General features: G+C 36.5%; 1 protein-coding gene across 4 annotated transcripts in view; it reads left to right on the forward strand.

Annotated features, from left to right (window-relative positions):
* Window positions 1–22,163, forward strand: part of RBMS3 (RNA binding motif, single stranded interacting protein 3) — a 725,478-nt gene that overhangs the window by 433,494 nt on the left and 269,821 nt on the right. For all 4 annotated transcript variants that reach the window (XM_012644534.1, XM_012644536.1, XM_012644535.1 and 1 more), the window contains one exon: window positions 4,602–4,681. In XM_012644534.1, the coding sequence (XP_012499988.1) occupies window positions 4,602–4,681 (80 nt within the window). The remainder of the gene's footprint in view (window positions 1–4,601; window positions 4,682–22,163) is intronic.

A 22,163-nucleotide genomic window follows, 5' to 3' on the forward strand; every position in this document is an offset into this window, starting at 1 on the left:
CTTGAAATTATGTAATTCTAAAACTCTGGAGTGGGTTTTCATTAGTCAAATATTGTCTAAAGTTCCATTTCTTGAGAGAAATATATTGTAACACTGAGCAAGACATCTCTGAAACATCTGGGTTTCTGCAAAAGAGGATGGAGGAGAAGCCACTCCACTTCGCTATTTGGCATTTGTGACACTTGTATCCTAAGAATGTCAGGCGCCTGGCAGGAAGAAAACAAGTTACAAAAACTAAGGAAAAAAATATAACTCATTCATTCATCTTTGTTCCTAGGACTCACTGTTATTCCTTTCATTAGTTACAATGGATTAAGAATTAAATGACATAATTTGTTTTTAAAATGTCAGAAGGAGTGCATATTTTAGTAATTTTAAAAATCTTTTAATGTTGACCCTCTGTATAAATCTTACCAGAAATGAGGATGACTGGTTTACAACATTGGATACTCTAAGTTGCCAATAATTTGTACAGAGCCTGTGATTGCAAAACCACAAACATTTCACAATACTGGAAACCTCTAATTAACCACAATAAGCGATATGGTAGATTTGTTTTAAATGCATGGATAATAATAATGCTTCTTGCTTTAAGATCACAAACTGTGAGATTCTGTGGAGGTGAGATGGATAGGCTGCAAATGGTTTTGCAAAGCACATTTCTACCTCTGCGTGTTAAGTCTGACCCAGAACATTCTACTAATATTGGATGAGTCTCTCATCTGATGTAATTTGCCTGTGGGAATTGTATTGGCTGTGAGACTAGCACTTCTTAGTAGCTGTTGTTAAAAGAAGCAGCAGCAGCAGAAGCAGCACAATTCTGTGGTGTGTTTCAAATGACTGAAGCCAGGTTCCTAGGCACTGAGACAAGAAAGAATGTCAAACAGGACCTTTAATGTGTATTTGTATTTAAACATCAGACCTAACAGAAAACCCTGAAGCTTTATACAATGACTGGAGCCTTGTAAGAACCTAATTAATGTATTGTCAGGTGAATGGTTGGCCTGGCACTTGAGCTGTTCCGAGAGACACAAGGGGGTTCAGGTACCACCTTGGAAGAATAGATGCAGTTGTAGTGATTCAGTGGCCCGTCTGAAAGGAACACATAAAGGCAGCTGTGTCTGGTGTGCTGTCTTTTCAGACTCACTTGATAATGCTAGTGTCAGTTTCAACTGAAGCGTGTGCCAGATTTCAGATAGCTTGAGCTGGCATTTCAGAGCAGTTAATTGTGAAACTTGAGAAGAAAATGGGCACATTCTTCCTAACTAAGATGGCTACTCAAATACAGTCTCCTTCCCCCCAGAGCTTTCTGGGTCTCACTTTTGTTCTGTTTCCACATAAAATGCATGAGGAACACTGAGTCTTCTCCCCTTGGCAACTCCTATATTGCCATCTTTGCTGGGACTGCTTTGCCTTGTTAAAATGTGCCCCGTGTATTAAAATGAAATTGTCACTGCTGGGTGGTGCAGCATAACGTGGTTTGACACTAAGCGCCGGCAGCTACAGAAAACAGACTTTTATTGCGTTTATTCTTTCAGAGAGGAGAGTCTCTAAAGGCTCACAGCAGACATTCACTTAGTTAAATCTGAATGAACCCAAAGTGAACAATCTACGCTGCTGTCTTTGTGTTCATAGAAACAACCCCCATCCAGCTTGATATGGCTGTAAAACAGTGTTAAGAAAAGACAGATGATCATACCTAAAATCCAGATGAGAAAACTTGAAGCTTTCAATCCAGGACAAAAATATTTTAAGTGGGTGGAGTGGGTTAGCCACCTAATTTTCTTCTTTAGCTTCTCTGTATTCCCTAAAATACATTATGTAGAATCAACAAGCACACATACGCATGAGCATGTACAAACACACACACACACACACACACACACACACACACACACACCCATCTAGTTTCAGTCTTCCTTTAGAATTCCATATCATTTTAAGACAAAGAGAAATGATTTGATTTGTAGGACTCTTGCAAGCAAGCTTTAGATTCTTAACTGCCTTTTATCTAGATGAGTACCCAGAGAGAGATTGAACAGGGAGGGGGCTCTGGGGCATAAACTTTTCATTCTGTAGCTCTCCTGGAATAAAAATTCCATAAAGTAACATCTGTGGTAATTAAGGGCTTACATTTCCTCTCCCATTTATGTCTCTGTTAGGAGGGAAAGTTATTTTCCTCAAGAGAAAATAGTAGATCCTATGGGAAGAGAGAAAGCAGAGTTGAGTTAGAATTCTTTTGTTCCTAGAAATGAAAGTTTCCTACTTAAAAAAAAAAATAAAATAAACAAATCGGAAGACTTATGATAAAAAGTTTCCACGGGAAAGAAAACTTGAAAGAGTTAGGAAAATTGTACTTAACTGTTCCTAAATATTTAGAATGGGGGAAAATTCATCCTTCTTTTCTTATCCGAACATCTTCTGATTTGGGAGAACTTGTGATTAAGTAGTGAACAAAATGCTATCCTTGTTTTTTTTTTTATTATTTATTAAAATTACATGTTATGAAGCCCAAAGATTTTTTTTTTTTTCACTTAGACTCAAATTGATTTATTCTCAAAATTTAGGTCATCCGATGAAATAAATACTGGTCTTAATGTTAAAATTACTTTCTAGTATTTTCTTGTCATAGCAGGATCAGCTATGTAAATTATGGGGCCCAGTGAAAGATAACAACACAGATCCCTTTGTTAAAAATTGTTAAGAAGTTCAAGACAGTGACAGCAGAACTTGAAACCAAGTGCAAGGATATTCTAAGGGCGGAGCACATACATGGTGGTCTCATTCATGGAAAATCTCTGTAACTAAGCAGGCATATCAATACGGAAAGATTCACGGGAAAACAAACTGAAGAATTTGCCAGAAAATAATTACAGCTCCTCAATGGAACCAGCTGCTGATCCCATCTTCAAACTTGTTAACCAGGCAATACAGATGCCCTATCTGCATCACTCAGTTTATTTCTAAGAGTTTCCTGGGCGAGCCTTTCACTGAGACTCATGGTCTGTTCCCTCTACCCAGGGTACAGAGGTACAGGCAGGGTACCCATGACCCAGGCCCTCCCTCCTGCCCAGCTCAGCCCCACCCTAATTACTTCTCCAAAGGCCTTTTCTGCCTTCTATGCCTCTTCTCAGCACTTCCCTGGCTTCTAGGATTCTCCTTACATTTGAATTCTAGTAGCTATAGTAAATATATATGACTTATTTGACATCCATTAACATGTTTTTTCCTTATCTTGTTTCCTGTGTATGTAATACAGTCATGTAATGTGGTCCTGAAAACACACATAAAATTTAGATGTAGGAAAGTTTTATAACTTTCATCAATGGGCTCCATTCCAAGAAAACTCATATTACAAACATGGCAGAAAATCCAAAATTATACTTTGCCTTTTGGACAAATTTCACACATTTTATACATATTCTTTCATGTGTATGTGTGCTGTTTCTTCAGTTCATTTTTGCCTCTAATGTACTCTTGGTAGGACTTAATTTCTTTTAATCAGAACCAATCCTTTAATTTTTATCTTCCCCACCCAATGTTATAAAATAGTAAAGGCCAGATGTAATTCATTATTTAGAAAATGCTGCAAATACTAATACTGCCAGAATTGATATTATGATGGTATGGCTCAAAATCTTCATTCTTTAGATTGTTAGAGCAAAATTTGGCACAAGAACCCCAATTTAGGAATATTGATATCTAGTATGAAAAAAATAAGAGATTGTCCAGAATTTAAAATTAAGAACTGGGGTTTGTGTATTTATATCTTCCTTCAATATGTAGGATTCCAGATGACTCTCTCTGGGTTTCTTTCCTGCAATGGGTTTTCAATAAAATGTCATGATGTTGATGACTACACTACTGTACTGATCTCTCCTTTAGGCTGCAAGCTGTTCAAATAAAACACATCTCCTCAACTTGCTTTGTGCAGTCCCTCAAGCAGTGTAGCTTAGTAGTTATAGTACAGGTGTTAGTACTGGATAGGCATCAGTTCAAATCCCAACTCTACCACTTACTAGAAAGGTAGTTTATCTCTCTAAGCCTCAGTGCCCTCATTGATGTGAAGGGCAATAACAAGACCTACCTTTTAGGTTTGCTAATTCAGTCATTCAACAGACATTTATTGAGAAATTTCTTTAAAAATTTTTTTTTTTTTCTTTAAGAAGATGGGGGTTCTCCCTGTTGCCCAGTCTGGTCTCGAACTCCTGGCCTCAAGCAATCCTTCTGCCTCAGCCTCCCAGAGTGCTAAGATTACAGGTGTGAGCTACCACACTGCACCTGGCCTCTATGGAGCCCTTTCAATTGCTAAATATCATCGTGTTAAGTAAAATAATGCCTCTGGATGAGGGCTCAGTACAGAGTCATCCACAAGACAACATTCCATATAATGAAAGATGCTTTCTCAGCAATGAAGGGTTTGTGACATTCTCCTATCGATCTGGCCATTGTGGTTGTTACAACAGTTGACAGTTGGGGTAGATTTCTCAAATTAAGCTTTCCCATGGCTTTCTTGTTCTCCTTTTCTTTTTTTGTTCGTTTTCTTGGATACATACAACTTGAAAACAGTGTACGATCCCCTGTTTACTTTCTTTTTCCAGAATGGAGTCTACTGAAAAATGTGAAGTGGTAATTCAACATTTTAATGGAAAATACCTGAAAACACCACCAGGCATCCCAGGTAAGATATGTCTTTAATAAACCACTAAATAGTGCCTAAGATTATTGCTCTTATTAGAATGAGTACATGGTAAAGCCCTTGGTTGGTCACTGGGAAGGAAAAGTTTGCTTTTATGAATTATATTTTTTCAATATTATATAGCAACTCATCTTTTTCAAAAGCTTTTTGGTGATTCTTCTTTGGCCTTTTGTTAAATCTCTGCTGTTAATTCCCAAAAGTGGATTAGAAGAAAACCATAGCAAAGAATGATGCACTTGAAGTGAAAGAAGATAATGACTCTTATCATTAATATTGAAACCCCAATTTCTAAATTATAAAATATCTATGCAGTTATAGTCACAGGTTGATGCCAGGCCCCAAAAGTTTCTTACCAGTCTGCAACAAGAAAAATATAGATAGCAAGAGTAAGCATTTAGAAAATTTTATAGCAATTTCAACTGTCATGAAATTTGAGGGCATAATTTTATATTTTACAAAAATACCAGTTACTGACACATTGGAAATTTTAAAAAATACTGTCCATTCATCAGAGAGAGTTTCAGAAGCTCCAGTCTAGACTATTCCAGGGCATTTCACGTTTCCCAAGGTAAAATTCTTAAAATTTTACACACATCATGAAGTGATATAACTTTATGCTATCAAGAATTACATTTAACATAAAAGAATTATATTCAACAAAAAAAAATCATGTGCATCAAAGCTACAAATGACTCACCTTGATATTAATCTGGCAGAGGTATATGTGGAAGGTATTTAATATTAGACATGTAAATTTATTTTATTTTATTTTATTTTTTTGTTGTTTTTGAGACAGGGTCTCACTCTATAGCCCTGGTTAAAGTGCAGTGGTGTCATCATAACTCCCTATGACCTCAAACTCCTGGGCTCCAGCAATCTTCCTGCCTCAGCCTCCTAAGTAGCTGGGACTACAGGTGCATACCACCACGCCTGGCTAATTTTTCTATTTTTTATAGTCACAGGGTCTTGCTCTTGGTCAGGCTGGTCTTAAACCCCTGGCCTTAAGTGATTCTCCTGCCTTGGCCTCCCAAAGTGCTAGGATTATGGTCATAAACCACTGCACCTGGCCTAAATTTTAAATATATCTTATTCATTTAAAAAATTAAAGAATGAAATGCTAAACTAAGAAAAATTACAATGAATAAATAACTGACTAATGAATGTTGGTTTATTTGTTGCTCATTTGTTTATGGTTATTCTCAGGGGAAAAAGAATTGACTTCTTCAGTCTTATATATTTGCTTTTTGTTCTTTTTAAGCTGGATTTCAATAGTGTTTACTATATAATGCATCTACTATTTAAAATCCACTAGAGAGTTCAGGGGTTGGGTATTGTAGTTCCTTAAAATATACTGAGGTTATTATATAGAAGAGGAAGTGTGAGCTGGGCATGGTGGTGCATGCCTGTAGTCCCAGCTCCTCAGACGGCTGAGACAGGAGGATTGCTTGAGCCCAGAAGTTTGAGGGTGCAGAAAGCAATGATCATGCCTGTGAATAGTCACTGCACTCCAGCTGGGCAACATAGAGAGACCTCGTCTCTAAAAACAAAACTAGGAAAAAAATAAAAAACCTGTAAAAAGCTAGGGGTCCTTTTGTGACTCGCTTGGTTTGGGGAAGATGTTGGGGATGCTTCAGACTAACACTTGCATGATCTGGAAAACCCAAAGTAGCAGATCACCGGTTAATCAGTGAGTCAACATAGAGTGAAGACTGTGTCTCAATTTCGTTAGCTTCCATGTGAACGTTCCCTTGAGAACTAACTGCATTATGATCCAATTGGAGACATATGGTGTTGTTAAAAAAAGAGTTAGCAGTTTTCATCTCAGCATGTAAGCTGCCCTCGCATTTTAGGAGAAATACTTTTTTTTTTTTTTTTTGGTTAGCATAAACAGACATTTTAAGACACTTTATTCAGATTTGTCGTTGAATAAAGGAGTTGCATTGTTAGTGGATTTTCCTCTTATTTATCCCACTTTATCCAACAAATGCCTATCTCTCTCTAGATATAGAGCATTCAGACTAGTTGTGAATATGTTGTTATATAAAAAATTCAAAAATGAGGATACTATGTAGAAATTATTGTTGATTCAAGTTTTAGCACAGGTCTCAATTTGTCAGATTTCTTCCTTTTTGTAAAAAGACATATTGAAATCTTTCTTGCTCTGATTGATTTCAAAGTATTTTATTTGGTTTTCCCCATAGAACACACCACTGACTGATACAATTTAATGCTGAAGACAAAGAAAGTCACTACAAATCCCCAAATGTCTGGGCATCCTTCCAGAATGTGCAGGCTATGATATTAACCTATCTAATATCATAGCTACACCCAATGGAAACATTGTGAATAGCAAGAACTTGGTTATAAGTTTCTCATTCTTACCTGTGGGAGTAAGAAAGGCAAAATAATTATGCCAGTTATAAAACTCTTAAGAGAGATAACTTTATGCTTCTGAGATTTGCATTCAACATAATAGAGCTAAGTATATAATATTGATCATCATCAGTACTTGAATTTGCTTTTTTATACATCACTTTGGAAGTTAAATAGAAGATAATAAAGGCCTCAAATGCTAACCGAAGACATTTAACCTTTGATACTTAAATTTGATGTGGAATAAAAGAGAATGTAATACAAGATACAGATATTTCGAAAGCTAAAGTAGTAATATGCCCTCATTGGGTTTAATTACTAAGCCATGACAAGTATGGTAAAATTTGGGTATATGTTGTCTGCCTTTATTGGTCTTCATTGCTTATTTCTTGGGGATAGATGGAAATCTTTCAGAAATCATATCTTAATCCAATATTCTATCCCATCTTTAAGACAGAGAGTAGGATATCACTATGAGCCCAGACATCAGATATCGTGGTCATTTTTTTAAAAAAGTGATCAATTTCCTGACCTTTTTCGATACTCTAAAGTATTGAAAAGTTCTCTAAAGTATTTCAATACTCTAAAGCTTGTCCTTGCTTGTGAATGTACTAACTAAAACCAACTGTAATTAATCTGACCCACAGACAACTAAAATAGAATTCAAAAATTTGAAAAAAATCTCAGTGTTCCGCATTGTCAAGATTAAGCCTCTTTGAATTTAAGAGTTTGTGGCTTTGTAGAATGGCCCGTTGATGGTTTCAAGGCATCCCTTTAGGTCGTGTGAATGAGGGAGCTGCAGCGATCCAATAAGGATCTGAGATCCTCATGCCCCAAGAAAGCTAGTGAAAGGTTTAATAGTAAACCAAACATCTTCTCCTCATACTACGGCCCTGCTTTTAATCTTACTCTAAGCAAGTACAGAACAATTAGTGCCATATACACATTGCTGACTTCTCTATTGAGGGCTAACTTGGGGAAATGTGTATGCGTTTGGGCAAATATAGTGCCGTTTCAATTTCTGTCACTCTTGACTATAAACATTACTCTTGAAGGAGAGGTAATGCTAATTATTTTCCCGAGGTGATCATCTAGTTTCCAAATCTCCTATTGTGTAATTTCTATAAAAGAACAAGAAAAAAAAATTTACTTTATCCTAAAACTTTGACTCTGAATTTCAAATTCTAAAAACATCATCATTAAGGACATTTACAAGGACATACAACATTGACCACATTTGTGTCGCTGCCCCAATTTTTATTTGAGTCATTGTGCAAATAATTTGCTCATTAAATATGATCCGTGTTGGTATTGGGTTCTAATTCCTGACAGATTATGTGAGTTGGAAAGGAATTTTGTAGATATTTTCTTTTAGATCATGCTCTCCCTCCCTGGGCTTCCCTTTTTTATTCATAAAGGTCTATTTTTTCATGAATGCATCATGGATAATTAAGGCCCATTAGTGCATCCCTGAACTATCTCTGTTCACTCTAGATTATAATGTTATCCCCAGACTTTGGTTACCTGGATCAATGAAGCTAGATATACATGCCAAAAATCAAATTATTGAATACTAGTATATGAGAAATTAACAAAGATCAGGATTAATGTTGCTACGAGCAAATGGGAAGGAGAGGCCAAGGCATTTGATAAAAAGCATTGATCATTTGAGTGTTGTAGCCATCAGCAGAAAGAGATCATCCGGCGTTCTCTTCCTCCCCTAGAGGGAAAAGAAAGTACAGCGTTCCATAAATGTTGCATGTACTATATATCGATCTTGATGTTTTCTGGACAAAATGAAGGATCATTAGTTGCTTGCCTGCCTAACCCCAGACATTTCTTTGTCCAGTAATGAATTGCACAGCCATGTTGTGCAGCCCCAAAGCGTTCCATTTTCAAACCTCTGGCAAAAGCAAAGGGTTAGTTCCCAGACACTTCAGGGATCTGTGGGGTATGAACTTGAAAGGCTCACTTTCAAAGAGCCCCCAGAGCAGAGTGACGCACCATGCAGAAAAGGCTTCCACGTGTAAGGACATGTATTGATGAACAGAACATGCAGCTGGTTGTAAAAAAAATAAATCATGTTTTGCTCTCAAACTAGACTTTTGCCTGTAAGCACGTGTTCCTATCAGTGGAGCAGTCTTTCCAGAAGAAAATGGAATAACCTACTTCTGGTATAATTTTCTTTACTCTTTAGATAATTGTTTCTAATCCTAATTGAACTCTTTAAGAAATAGGGAAAGTTTGAGAGAGAGAGAGAGAGAGAGAGAGAGAGCTCACCATATTTAATTTTAACAAATCTTGTGACCAACAGATATTTGGACAAATAAGTATTAGAGGAATCATTTTTCCAATAAATAAAATAAAACTTGTATTCCTTTTTGGTGCTTTGATATAGTAAATTTACTGTTGTGTTCTTATGTAAATAAAAAATGTGTATGGTTGTGTGTATATATGAATACTTCATGAAAGCACGCGAGGAAAAAAATTACAGTATGATATATTTTTTTGAACAAAGATAAATTTTTGTTGAAATTTAACATTTCTGTTACAGTAAAATATTGACAACATATTTAAATGCAATTTGTATTAAAAGACATGGTTCAAAAATCTGAACATTTAAGCAATAGATTTACAAATTTTTATCAGTGGGAAATGTTGCAGAGACTCACAAATCCGTGTCTTCCCAGTAGTACCAGTCTATTAAGTCCACACATACAACTGTAGTTGAGAAAGAGGTAACAAATAGAAAAATGCTATGGCGCATGCCTTAAGGCTGAAGGTTCCCCACCCCTGGTAGTCTGGCAAAAATATGTCTTTATTGTCTGCTCCGGTGAAGCCTTGCCCCACTCTAAGTGTTTCATCTTTGTGAAACTAAAACATCATTTACAAAAAAGACTTTGTGAATCCTCAATTGGGTAGTAGTTTAGATTTCTCATTAGTAAGAGGATTTTCGCAATACTTAGGAGTTACTTTCTGTGAAGCTTCTCATTTTTAATGTTAATTATGCCTTCTAGAGTATTTCTGCATATCAAACACATAGCTGCTTCATGATGAAACAAACACCTTTACAATATTAGTGATCTTCACAGAGCAGCTGGACACCTTTGTGGTCAATGGAGTCCTAGAATTTGCATGAATTCTATGAAAATTTGTTGGTCAATCATTTCTCAACCTTTCTATGGAGCCACATCTGATATTGTGAAAGTGACCATGTTATATGTTGATAACTGATTAGATATAGGAGAAAAATAGCAGGGCTGATTATATTTCTAAATCTGGATAATGAGAAGCTACATAGAGAAGGGGCAAGGATTCATCTTCAGGAGAATAGAAATAATTGGAATGAGTTTTGTGCCCAATGCTTATCCACTCTGCCCACCTGTGATTTCAGCGGCAGATGACACGGCAGTCTCCATGCACCCTGGAAGCATCTCACCTCAGGTGTCCCCCTCATTTCTTCACTTTTCCACTTCAAGACGAAATCTGTAAAAGCTTGCTCATGCACACATAAGTCTTCTTCAACCTTTAGGGGAGTTATCACCCCTTGGGATGACCCTCAATTAATGGGGTATGGGAATCACTGGATAACATTGAGCCTCTCAGCCTTTGGAGGGACAATTCTGTGTCACATTCCACGGGGTTTTTTGAGAAGTTTCCCATAGTGGTAATAAGTTCAGTGAGGCACCCCTTATTGGCATTTTTCCCTCCCCTTTTTCCAATATATCTGCTTTCTAACATCAAGTCCCAATTAAACTATCTCGTCCCAGGCTCTGCTAATGCAAATTAAAATTAAGGTTCTAATAATTGTGTTGAGGAACTATTTTTTTGACGTGGCCCATTTCTAGGGACGAGGAATGAACACAGAGACAAAGAGACACAGACACACAAAGACCGTACAAGACTGCAGTGCCTTCCTGCTGCAGCATCTTTATTTTTAACACAGCCTGTTTGGCAACTGTCCCACCGCAATTTCTTTGTTCCCACACTGTCCCGACTCAACACGTCCTGTTCCTTGTTGTTTCATCTCTGGAGAGCCAATGTTTTCATCCTAAACTCTCTAGCCCTTTCTGTTTTCAGATCAGGGCGCCCTGGACTCGCGTTCAAGCCCACAGGCATGTTCTGAGAAAAACAACAAGGAACCGTTCCCAGACAAAATGTCCTCTACATCTTCTCCCTTTTTTGTTTTGTTTTAAGGCACAGGATGCTGTGTTCGGACATGTTGCAGTACCGTAATTATTTTATGATGTTGTTGTTCCTTATTCATTCTTCTTTGGGATCATTGCTTATAGACGATGAAAAAACAAACAACAACCAATAACATAATGCACAGATTGCTAGTAACTGATATAAACCATGTTTTAAGGTGTTCAAAACGATTTAATTGGGCTAGACCCTTAGCCAGGCCTTGAAAGATCTCCACCTCATTCATCTCAGGGAGATTGTCATGGAAAGCATCAGTTATTTCTTGTTCCAAATTTTGGAGATCGGAGGTCATATTGACAATGCCAGATAAGAGATTAGGGAGTGAGTTCCAATGCCTGCTCGCATTAAAAGGGATAGGGGTAACACAAAATCGGAAGGAATTCCAATCGCAGCGGAGAAATGACTATGTTGTCAAAATATTTTAAGTCTGGCTGTCTCATAGAACAGACACTATAACAATGATTAGAAAAAATTCCATTGAATCCATCTGCAATTCTGCTTATTCCAGAGGAGTCTGAATAACGAGAAGGGTGTAAAGTTTTCCTTTTTCTTTTTTTTTTTTTTTTTTTTTAGAATACTCATTCATATCTTTTCAATTTGGTATTATTCTTACCACTGGAGTGAGGCAAAATGAATTGAATTACAGGTAAGTTTCTACAGATGGTTTAAAAAAATGCCCATCCCTCGCAGCCTGCCCGGCCAGCCCCAGCATAGCTCCGAGAAGGCGGTGGCCAAGGCGCTGGAGCGCCGGCAGAGCGGCCCCACGGTCCGGCCAGCAGACGTGCAGCGGCGGGTGGCAATGAGACAGGATAAGCCACGGGTGCTGTCAGGGCTGTGGGGCTAGTAATAATAGAGGGTAAACACTTCTTCAATAAGGCAATAAGTTCTGCTATTTCAGTATTAGTGGATAAAGAGTCAGCCTTTTCCTGACTATCCACTGGAGGAGTTACCTCTGGGATCTCCTCAGGGGGAGGGGGATCTTGATCATCCAGTTCCTCCCCATCCTGCGACTCAGCTTTCTCACAGTCTGTTTCCAATAACTGTAGCGCTTGGGTTATAGCACTACAAACAGTCCAAATTTTTAAATTAATTGTGTCGCCTCGTCAGTGGGCTACACGAAAAGCCTTAATAACCTGTTGCCAGCTGCGCAAATTTAACTGAACTTGGTACTGAAACTGAAACCAATAGCAATGCTGCCGCACCAAGTCAAACAATTGCTTCAAAGTAGTATCTTTAACTTCCACTCCCACCGAACGTAAAAGTCCCTGGACAAACTTTCGATATTCTCGTTCAGCAGCTGAAGGGGAATTCCCCATAATGCTGGCGGTCCTACTGTTGGCTGCCACTTACCATATGCCAAAGAGGTTCCACTCGGGTTCCTCGGTCCTGAATGACGCAGACCCTGCTCGCTGCGCCACTTGTCGTGGCCCGTTTCTAGGGATGAGGAATGAACACAGAGACAAAGAGACACAGACACACAAAGACAGTACAAGACTGCAGTGCCTTCCTGCTGCAGCATCTTTATTTTTAACACAGCCTGTTTGGCAACTGTCCCACTGCAATTTCTTTGTTCCCACATTGTCCCAACTCAACACGTCCCGTTCCTTGTTGTTTCGTCTCCGGAGAGCTGATGTTTTCATCCTAAACTCTCTAGCCCTTTCTGTTTTCAGATCAGGGTGCCCTGGACTCGCGTTCAAGCCCACAGACACGTTTTGAGAAAAAGAACAAGGAACCGTTCCCAGACAAAATGTCCTCTACACTTTTTGATTCAAAACTTCTAGCTGTCGAGGAAGGTAGACCTAGCTGAAGTGATAAAGTGAATTTCATGATCTAAATATACCGTTTTTATGACTTTTTTGTTAACAGCAGAGATTATAAACCATAGAGTAGAGTTGATGAGGGTGAATATTAGTGGTAGTAGGCAAGTGTAAACCAGAGTTTAAATTTAGCAAGAGAGGCATGGAGAAGATAGGAACAAGGTGCCAATGACAGCATGGCTGGCCTCAGAGCAATTGATAACATAAAGAGGTGAATGGCTGATGAAAATAGAAAATTTTTAGAGCAGTCAAAATGCCAAAAAGTGAAGGGGGGATTCAGGTGTTGAAAATTATCATCATAGAGAAGGTTTTGGTCTTGGATAAAGGTAGAGTAGTAGATATTGACAATGAAGTCCATTGGCTGGCTGGCAAAGTGAAGATGATCTTTAGCTGAACAATTGGAGGCTTCTGATTAGAAGGTGGGAAAGTCTTTCAATAATATTTTAGATTTTATTACATAATCTCACACTTCCCTTGATTTTCTCCTGAAGTTACAAACTTGGTAGGAGCAGGTTAAAAAGTGTGAATAACGGTGAAGTAATTTTTAAAAAATTTACCTGATTCTGAGTTTTCCAAACCAGGGTCTTTGTCATTTTTGTAGCTGTAAGGGCTGTGTGCTTAGCTCAGTGTAATTTCTCGGTAAATATTCTTTGGAGCTGTACAACTCCATGAATTGGGTAATCCTCATACTTACATTTGCTTTTAATAAACTTCCTGAGGCTGTGTGAGGGATTCATAGCTCTGGCTAAACAAGCATGCAACCAACTTGGGGAAAACATTGGGGAAGAATCCTTAAATTAAAAAAAATGGATAAGCATTCTCTACAGCATATGTGTATGTAAATAGAGCAGAAAAGAGAGAGAGAGGTTTGCAAGAATAAGAAACTTACTTGAGCGAGATTCCAGTTACTTTTTTAAAAGCCTTATTTTTCCAAGACTGCTTTTCAAGGTATTATACTGGAGGCCTAATTGTTATTTCTTTAAAGAACTCATTCTTGGACAGTGAAATGCAATGATGAATTCTGTTTTCTGACATGGCAAATCGTCTTGCCTAATTATATTGCAATAATGTTTCTATCTTGACTTTTTACCACTGAAGCTAGTTAAGCACTATGATTATGCTAACCTTTCACTTCCTTTTGTTCTTCTTCACATAAAAATCTTGAGACTAAACAAAAAAGAGAGTTTCCTGGTCTATACTTTTGTCCCTTTTGACATAATGTTGTTGCTTCTCCCTACCTAGAGAAAGTACTACATTGGCTTATTATTACTTTTATAATTTTATCATATAACATAATATAATCTATTGTTTTTTATCAATAGGATATAGTTAATGCATTTTTGGCCATATCTTTTCTATAGTTATGTGTAAAGCATCAATGAGTAATGGCAGAATTTGTCTGGAGTATGGATTTGGTTCCAGAATCCAATCACTTAAAGTAGTCATAATTTCATGGGCTAGAGAAAAGGGAGGCAGAGGTTTTCTATACATCTCCAAAATCATGAACTATCTTCATTACAATTTCTAAAATAGTAACTCCATTCAGGTCTGCACAAATTTCTGAACTGAAGATTTCACACTAAAATCTTCCAAAATAAATGATAAAACCTTAATTTTATTTCTAAGACCATGTTGGGCTTTGCTTTCTGTCAGTATCACTAATAAATAGTTAAACAATTTAGTGTCTGTTCCAATGAGTCCTATTAGCAAGCAAAGAGAGTTGAGTGGCTTAAGACCAATTAAGACACAAGCCATGGAAACAAAACTGAATAATGAAGTGCTTAGTGCATTTCAGAGTTTAGAATTTCATTTAATAGAATTGATTTAAAAACACATTCTGACCAACTTTTAAATAAACGATAGTATTCTGAATTAAATACTGGCTACTCTCTCCCAGTAACTGTCAAAAAGCCTGCCATACACACAACTCATTATTTATATAATTTTTTAGAATGAAAAGCCTGAAAAACTTAAAATATTTTAAGAAGAATATGAATGAAAACATTCATTAGGCAAGCTCTGAACCAGTCATCATTTGTTTATCTTATTAGCTACTTCCTCTGATTTCTTATGTCTTTAAGCCCTGCATGATGAATCAATTATGTGACTATTATTTTAGTCATTTTTCAGTATAAAAAACCAAATCTTTCATAGGAAATTGATATGATTATGGCTTTTTCTAGACCTCATGAATTTCAAAGACACATTTGTCCCATTAGATTGCGGGTTTTTCTAAGAAAGGACTTTGATGTTTATCTCTCTCATTTTCCTCAAACGATTATTCTACAAACTCTTTAAATACAAGGATTGTACCTTGCTGTTTGTTTCAAGCATCTAATCCAATGACTGGCACAGAACAATACTAATGATCATTTGTTAAATAAATAAGTAAATATCTAGTTGTGGTAGGCAGAATAATAGTCTTCCAAAGATCTCTAAGTCCTAATCCCCAGAACCTATAGATATGTTAGGTTAAGTGGGAAAAAGGAATTAAGGTTGCAGCTGGAATTAAAGTTGCTAGTAAACTGACCTTAAAGTAGGGAAATTATCATGGATTACCTGGGTGTGCCCAGTGTAATCACAAGCATTCTTAAAAGTGGAGAAGAAAGGCAGAAGAAGAGGTCAGAGTGATGCAATGTGAGAAGGACGTGAGCCACCACTGTTGGCCTTGAAATTGGAGGAATATTGGCAGCCTTTGGAAGTGAAAAAGGGAAGAAATTGAATCATCCCCTAGATCTTCCAGAAATAAAGTCAGCCCTGTTGACACCTTGATTTTAACTCCGTGGGATTTGTTTCAGACTTCTGACCTACAGAACTGTAAGACAAAAAATTTGTGTGATTTTATGCCTCTAAGTTTTTGATAATTTGTTACAGCAGCAACAGAAACTAATATACTAGTACAGAACTTGTTTTAGCTGAACATCATCCAAACTATTTCTATATTACATTATTAAATAGCCTCTGAAGAACTCTCAAAGTTTCTCCTAATTTTTACCTTCTTCATGAGTATTATTAAAGAAAAAATTATTCAGTAATAATTGTTAAGGCATAGCAAGAAAGACTCTATTTCGTACCATGGCAGTAGGTACAGGGACCACTGCAATGAGATCTTGCAGTGGGGGAGAGAGATTAAGCCCAACTCTAAATACAGCATGGGCAAATGAGAATTGATAGCCAAATAGCAGCACAGGTGTCAGTGGATGGAAAATTACTAAGAGGAAACATCAGGGGCAAGAGAAATTCTGGTTAAACTGACCTAACAGGATTCTTGCTAATGACAGGCCAGGGTGTTCAGACATCACCTGCGGGATGGTGGAGGATGAGGAACCTGATCAGAAATTGAGGATAATCAGATATCGAGGATGCAAGCTTCTAGCTAACCTGACTTAGCTGAGTTCTTTTGCTAAAACTGGATTTTACAAAAAAGTCCACAATGGGCCTAGGAAAAGGTTCAGAAGGCTGACTACAGTTAGGCCAAGCAGAGAATCTTTGTCAGCATCATTTAGTTAGTTTGCTTGTATGTTGAACAGGAAAATACTATCCTGTTAATTATTTTAACTTCACAGTTTCTTTATACCTTCTCATAAGGATATATTAGAATAAAAAACTGTTAAACATCCAAAAGGAGAGCCTTTGGTGGTTCTTACATCTCAGAGCACATTGTTTTGACCTAAAGAAATAAAATATTAACTTAAACCATCTGGTACCATATTATAAGCCATTAAAAGTATACCAATTGCAAATCTGAATTCAGGCAAATGTGTATCTCTTAGGACTCAACCCTAATACTTGCTTTCAATAATGCCTATTATTGAAAAATTATTAGGGCTTAGAATAACAAAATGGAACCCATCGAGGTTATAATCGTCTTTAAGTTTTAGATGATTATATGTAAAGCATAGATGTTGCCCCCACCCCAACTCACTGCCCCATGAAATAAGGAGTGTCCTAACGTTTTAAATGGTTGTTTCATTTGAAAGCTTAGTTTTGAGACACGTATTAAAAATTCAAGGGCGGGAAATATGGATACTTACTATGTATTAACAAAGATAGATAAGTCTTATGATTGAAATGATTTTAAAAAAATTTTAAGAGAATTTTCAAAGTTGTGTTTCTCAGCCAAAGATATATTACCCCTGTAGTAAGATTGGAAGGCTTTAAATATGAAAACATCACCATTTTCTCTTGAACTTAGAGTGCAACTTATTTTGGATCAGAGGTTTATCAAACAATTGCACTAGTTAAGTCACTGAGGTGCCCTGAAGAAAAACAACTCAACAATATAAGTTGATTTCTAGCTGTTTGGTATTAGAGCAGACATTAGTGCTCCCAGGGCATTTGCCCCTCTGCCATCAGCCTGCACCTGCATCTCTCTCCCTAGGTGGACTGCCTCAGGCTGCAGGAGCCTGTTTTGCTTATGAGCAATGAGTGTCAGAAGGGCCTGGCAATTTACATACTTCTGCTTGGGGCAGCCCATAAACAACGACTGACAGGTGTCACTGTCTCAGTTCTTTTGCTGCTGATGAGCACACCCTATGTGTAACCTATACAGTCTCCACAGCTTCCCTGAAGGATGCAGCCCAGTTATACCTTGCGGGTCTCTGCTTAATACCACACTCTTGCTTGGCTCCTTCACTTCACAATGTCAACTCACCTTCCCCTACTGACTTTTCCTGGAAGTACTTCCTAATAATTCATTTTCACAGGCAACTTCGTTTTAAGGTCTGCTTCAAGGTCTTTTAAGGTCTTAAGTCTTATAAGGTCTGCTTCAAGGTCTGCTCTAAGGTCTGAACTCAAAGTAAGACAGGATAAGTTCATATAGGCATTAAATTCATTATTCTGTGATCTATTATTTTCATTAATATTTTGAGCTTTACAATCTCATCTGTAAAAGGTACTCTTGAGTAAACGGAATCCCTCAGGTTAGTTAGAGGGGGAACTCAAAAGCGAGTATAAAACTCCTCCAATTCCCTGACTTCAGTGGAGATAGACTTACTAGGCACACTCTAAGTAAGGTCGCACTCATTGATAGGTAACAGGCCTCTCTGTAAAAGGCATACACCATTTGATTGTTGGTAGGCCTGCGTAATGGTAGATAAAATCGTGATCGGGTCTCCGGTGAGTGAGCAGATCACTGGTTGATAGTAGAATTTAGCTAATCACCGTATGTCTTAATAAAGGTCCATTCGAAACAATCAAATTTCTACCAATATATAAGATAATGGAGTTTTAATACAAAAAATCTTAACAAAATACACAAGAACATTGAAGTCAAATATTAAAACTAACCTAGTTTTACATGCAACCATTTTAAGATGGTACAGTGAATTTGAGACGTATGGTGTTCCAGCGACCCCTGGAGGTACTTGAGATCCCTTCTGGTGGTCTGCAAGGTCAAGAATATTTTTATAATAATATTAATATATTATTTGCCTGTTTGCTTTTTTCATTCTGATTCTCTCATGAGTGTAGAGTGGGTTTCCCAGAGGCTACGTGATTTGTGATAAGGCAAAATTGAATGCAGAAGCAAATCTGAAAATCTATCTGTCTTCTATCAAGCCAGAATGACAAGGTCACTCTTTATTTTTTTTGAATAGTTTTTTGAAAATAAGTATATTATTTATGTTATTATGTAACGGTTCTATCATTGTTATTTTAAAATAGATTAATAAGGAAACATTTAAAAATTTTTCAGTTTTATTTTTCAATGGTAAATATCGATAAATATAACCTATATAAACAAAAGTCCTTTGGGTCTTCAATAATTTTTGAGAGTTAAAACGGTCCTGAGATAAATACAAAAAACAAACAAATAAACCTTGAAAGCTTCTGATACAAAGTTCAAGCCCTTTCATCTTCCTAGAACTAGAAAAGACCAAGTCAGAAAGATAATCAGGATAACAGTGAAGTTTAAAATATCTTTTCATTTTTTTTCATCTTATTTTGGGAACCTATGTGTGTTCTAGAAAGCTAGTTGAAATGGAGGAATTTAAAAATACATTTTAATCAAATGAGTCATATCACTATTTTTTGTAAACAAGCATTCAGGTACTTTATAGTGAGTGTTTTTTTTTTTTTTCTCAAATGCGGAGACAATGATTATTCTTCTAAACATTTGCATTATCATTTTATTAGCAAATAGCATACTGTTTGACAGAATATATGAATGTTTTATTAAAAGGATGTGTTTAAATAGTATTTGCAGTATACTGGAATTGTAGGAATGGGACTGTGTGAATTTGTGAGTGCATGTGTTAAGTCTGCCAGAATTTAGGGAGAATTTAAGACTAATATCTAAGAGCCAGAAAGCCAGCTACAGATATGACATGCGAGTTATGTTATCATTATAAGAACTGTTCTGTGTTGCTTCTTTTGGTTGCTGCTAATTTCATAGAGTGTCCATCTTACAGCTGGGCTTCACCATTGAGTGCTGTTCGCCATGTGGGATCCATCTTAAGTATGAGCTTCTAGGTTTGCCAATTGTAGTAAATGATAATAGTAATATTAATAATAATAATTTAAACACTAACATGTAACTAATTGAACATTGTTTGCTATTAGTGTTCGTACAAAATCTTTTTTTTTTTTTTTTTTAGAAATGGTAAAGTCTCCTATGGTAGAGTCACATAAGCATGATTTCTTTAAGCTTATTTCATCTTGACCCAATTTGAAATATCTCTAAGGAAAGTAATTCTCTCATTATTCTTAGTAACTAGTTATAATTTTAACAGAATTAATCCATGTAATAGATGAAAGAATTTAAAAGAAATGTATCCTGTAATTTATTTTGAAAGGACACAATTTAATATTTGTTTACCTCCTTTGACAGCCTCTTCATTTCTCTCATCCCCAAAACAAGTGTTTTGCAACTTTGCTGCACCTATATGATGTTAAAGAAAAGAGCAACATCCATCCAGCTTATGATATGCTTTCTATGAGAACCTATGGCTGGAATCCTCTTTTCCCTCTATAAATTTAATTGTTGGGAGAACATATATTAATACTGCAGAGAAGACCATCTTTGCCTTTGGTGTGAGTTTTCATACTGTCTCTTCCTTGCTTTTAAACTTGGGCAAGTAATTTAGTCTCTTGCAGGATTCCTCATGGAACATGATTCCATTAGATGTTAATAATGTCTGCTTTACAAAAGTGTTGCTAGAATTAACTCAGAGATTTTATACAGCTCCACAAAGACTTCTGGCAGGAAATGGTAGATAGTATTAGTAGCATGATTAGTAGCACTTACTAGCATCATGAGAATCATTTCATCAATATCCACTTTCTAGGCTGGAAATATAATTTAACTCTTGAAGTCTATGAACTATATCATTGATGAGCATTATCTGGTACATGGTCTATATATGACATACCTCCTGTATAAGTAGGTAAAGACTGTTCTTCCATTTTGAGCCTTATGTACAATTGCTGTATCTCATTCAAGAATGGTATCCAATAAATTCTAAGTGCCAGTGTTGGAGCTTGACAATTTGGGGGTATGATTGGAAAGAGTATAGCATCGGATAAATATTTATTTGGAATTTGCTCTGGTGACCTCCAGATTCATAAACACTGTCATATTTTTTTTAGGACCAGGCTGGCTATGTTAATGCAGAGTGTCACTATTTTAGGTAAAATTACAAAAATTTGTATGATCCCAAACTTCATGTAATGGGTTCTCAGTATATCTTTGCATCTCTGGTTAATAGGGCCTAGAACCCCTTTCTTCTACCCTCATTTCCCAAATACAGAATCCCCTTCTGGTACCCTCCTTTCTGATCAGATATAAATACAACACTTTTCATGCAAATTTTCCTGATTTCCATCTCCTCTTCCCTTAACTCTTACTGCACTGCACTGAATTGTTTTCTCTTACACTAGGTGTCTATTTGTAATATGTAATCTCATTTAACAACTGCTGTATACTTACCTTATCCCACTGGATGGCAGAATTATACCTTTTTTATCTTTGTATTTCCTCTAACACCTAGCATTGGAACATAGGATGCTTAATATAGACACATTGAATTTAATTAAAAAATAGTTAAGCATATTATTCTAGCGAGATTTCTTAATACTGTCTTAATTCTCTCTTAATAATGCACTTGATTAGTAAATGACTGTAGAATGAATGAAGAAACCTCCAACTATGATGGTTCCACACAGAAATATTTTGCAAAATATATTTCTTTTCATAAATTTTAAAACATTTAAATCCCCAAAGCTTTCTTTGGGATGAAGGACAATGTTCAAAAGCATAAGAACCCTTTTCTTTTTCATAAAGATTAAATTATCTTTCCATTCTGCTTTCTACTTTCCATTGCTACTTTCTCCAGATTGAATTTTAAAAAAAGTAATGGCCTATGGAAATTAAAAGAAACAAAAGGAATACAAAATAAATGTGTTGGAACACCAAACATCCTGTTGGTTGTTACAATTAATTCTACAGCTCACAATTAGACCTATTTTTTTCTAATTAAAATAATTTGAAAACACAGCTATAGTCTTCTCAAAGGTTTCTCTTTTCCCAAATTTCCTGCAGGTTCTGTCCTTGCAGGGCATTAGGGTTGGAGTGCCCTGCACCATCAGCAGGATGGATTCATTAACCTTTACATTGATTTGAAGTGTCATTCGAATAAATATTTATACCCTTTTCCCCTGATAGCTTAATGAAGTCCTTTATCAATAGCGCCAAGATCTTCTCCCCTTGACCTTTGCCACCAGTTCATTCAGAAAGTTCTTATCAAGCTGTTTTATTTACATTGTTAATCCTCTTGCTGCCTCAGTCAGGTTTGGCACAGAAACATATTAGTCCTAGATTCAGCAGAATTATTTTACACTCTTTTGGCTTCTACAGAAAAGATAATTTTAATTTCTGTCTTTGGGTTTCCGTTTTTAACTTTAGGATTTAAGCATTTCCTACCTTCTTCATTTTGTCTTTTGTCTGCCTATAGAACATTTCCCTTGTTATTATTTGTATGTGATTACTTCAAGTTCACTTTTTCTCACCAATATCTACTAAAAAATATAAGAGAAAATTTTCTGATCTTCTGTCCCAATCCTGTCAATAA

Source organism: Propithecus coquereli, unplaced genomic scaffold (assembly GCF_000956105.1).
Source record: "Propithecus coquereli isolate 6110/MARCELLA unplaced genomic scaffold, Pcoq_1.0 Scaffold214, whole genome shotgun sequence".
NCBI classification, from domain to species: Eukaryota; Metazoa; Chordata; class Mammalia; order Primates; family Indriidae; genus Propithecus; species Propithecus coquereli.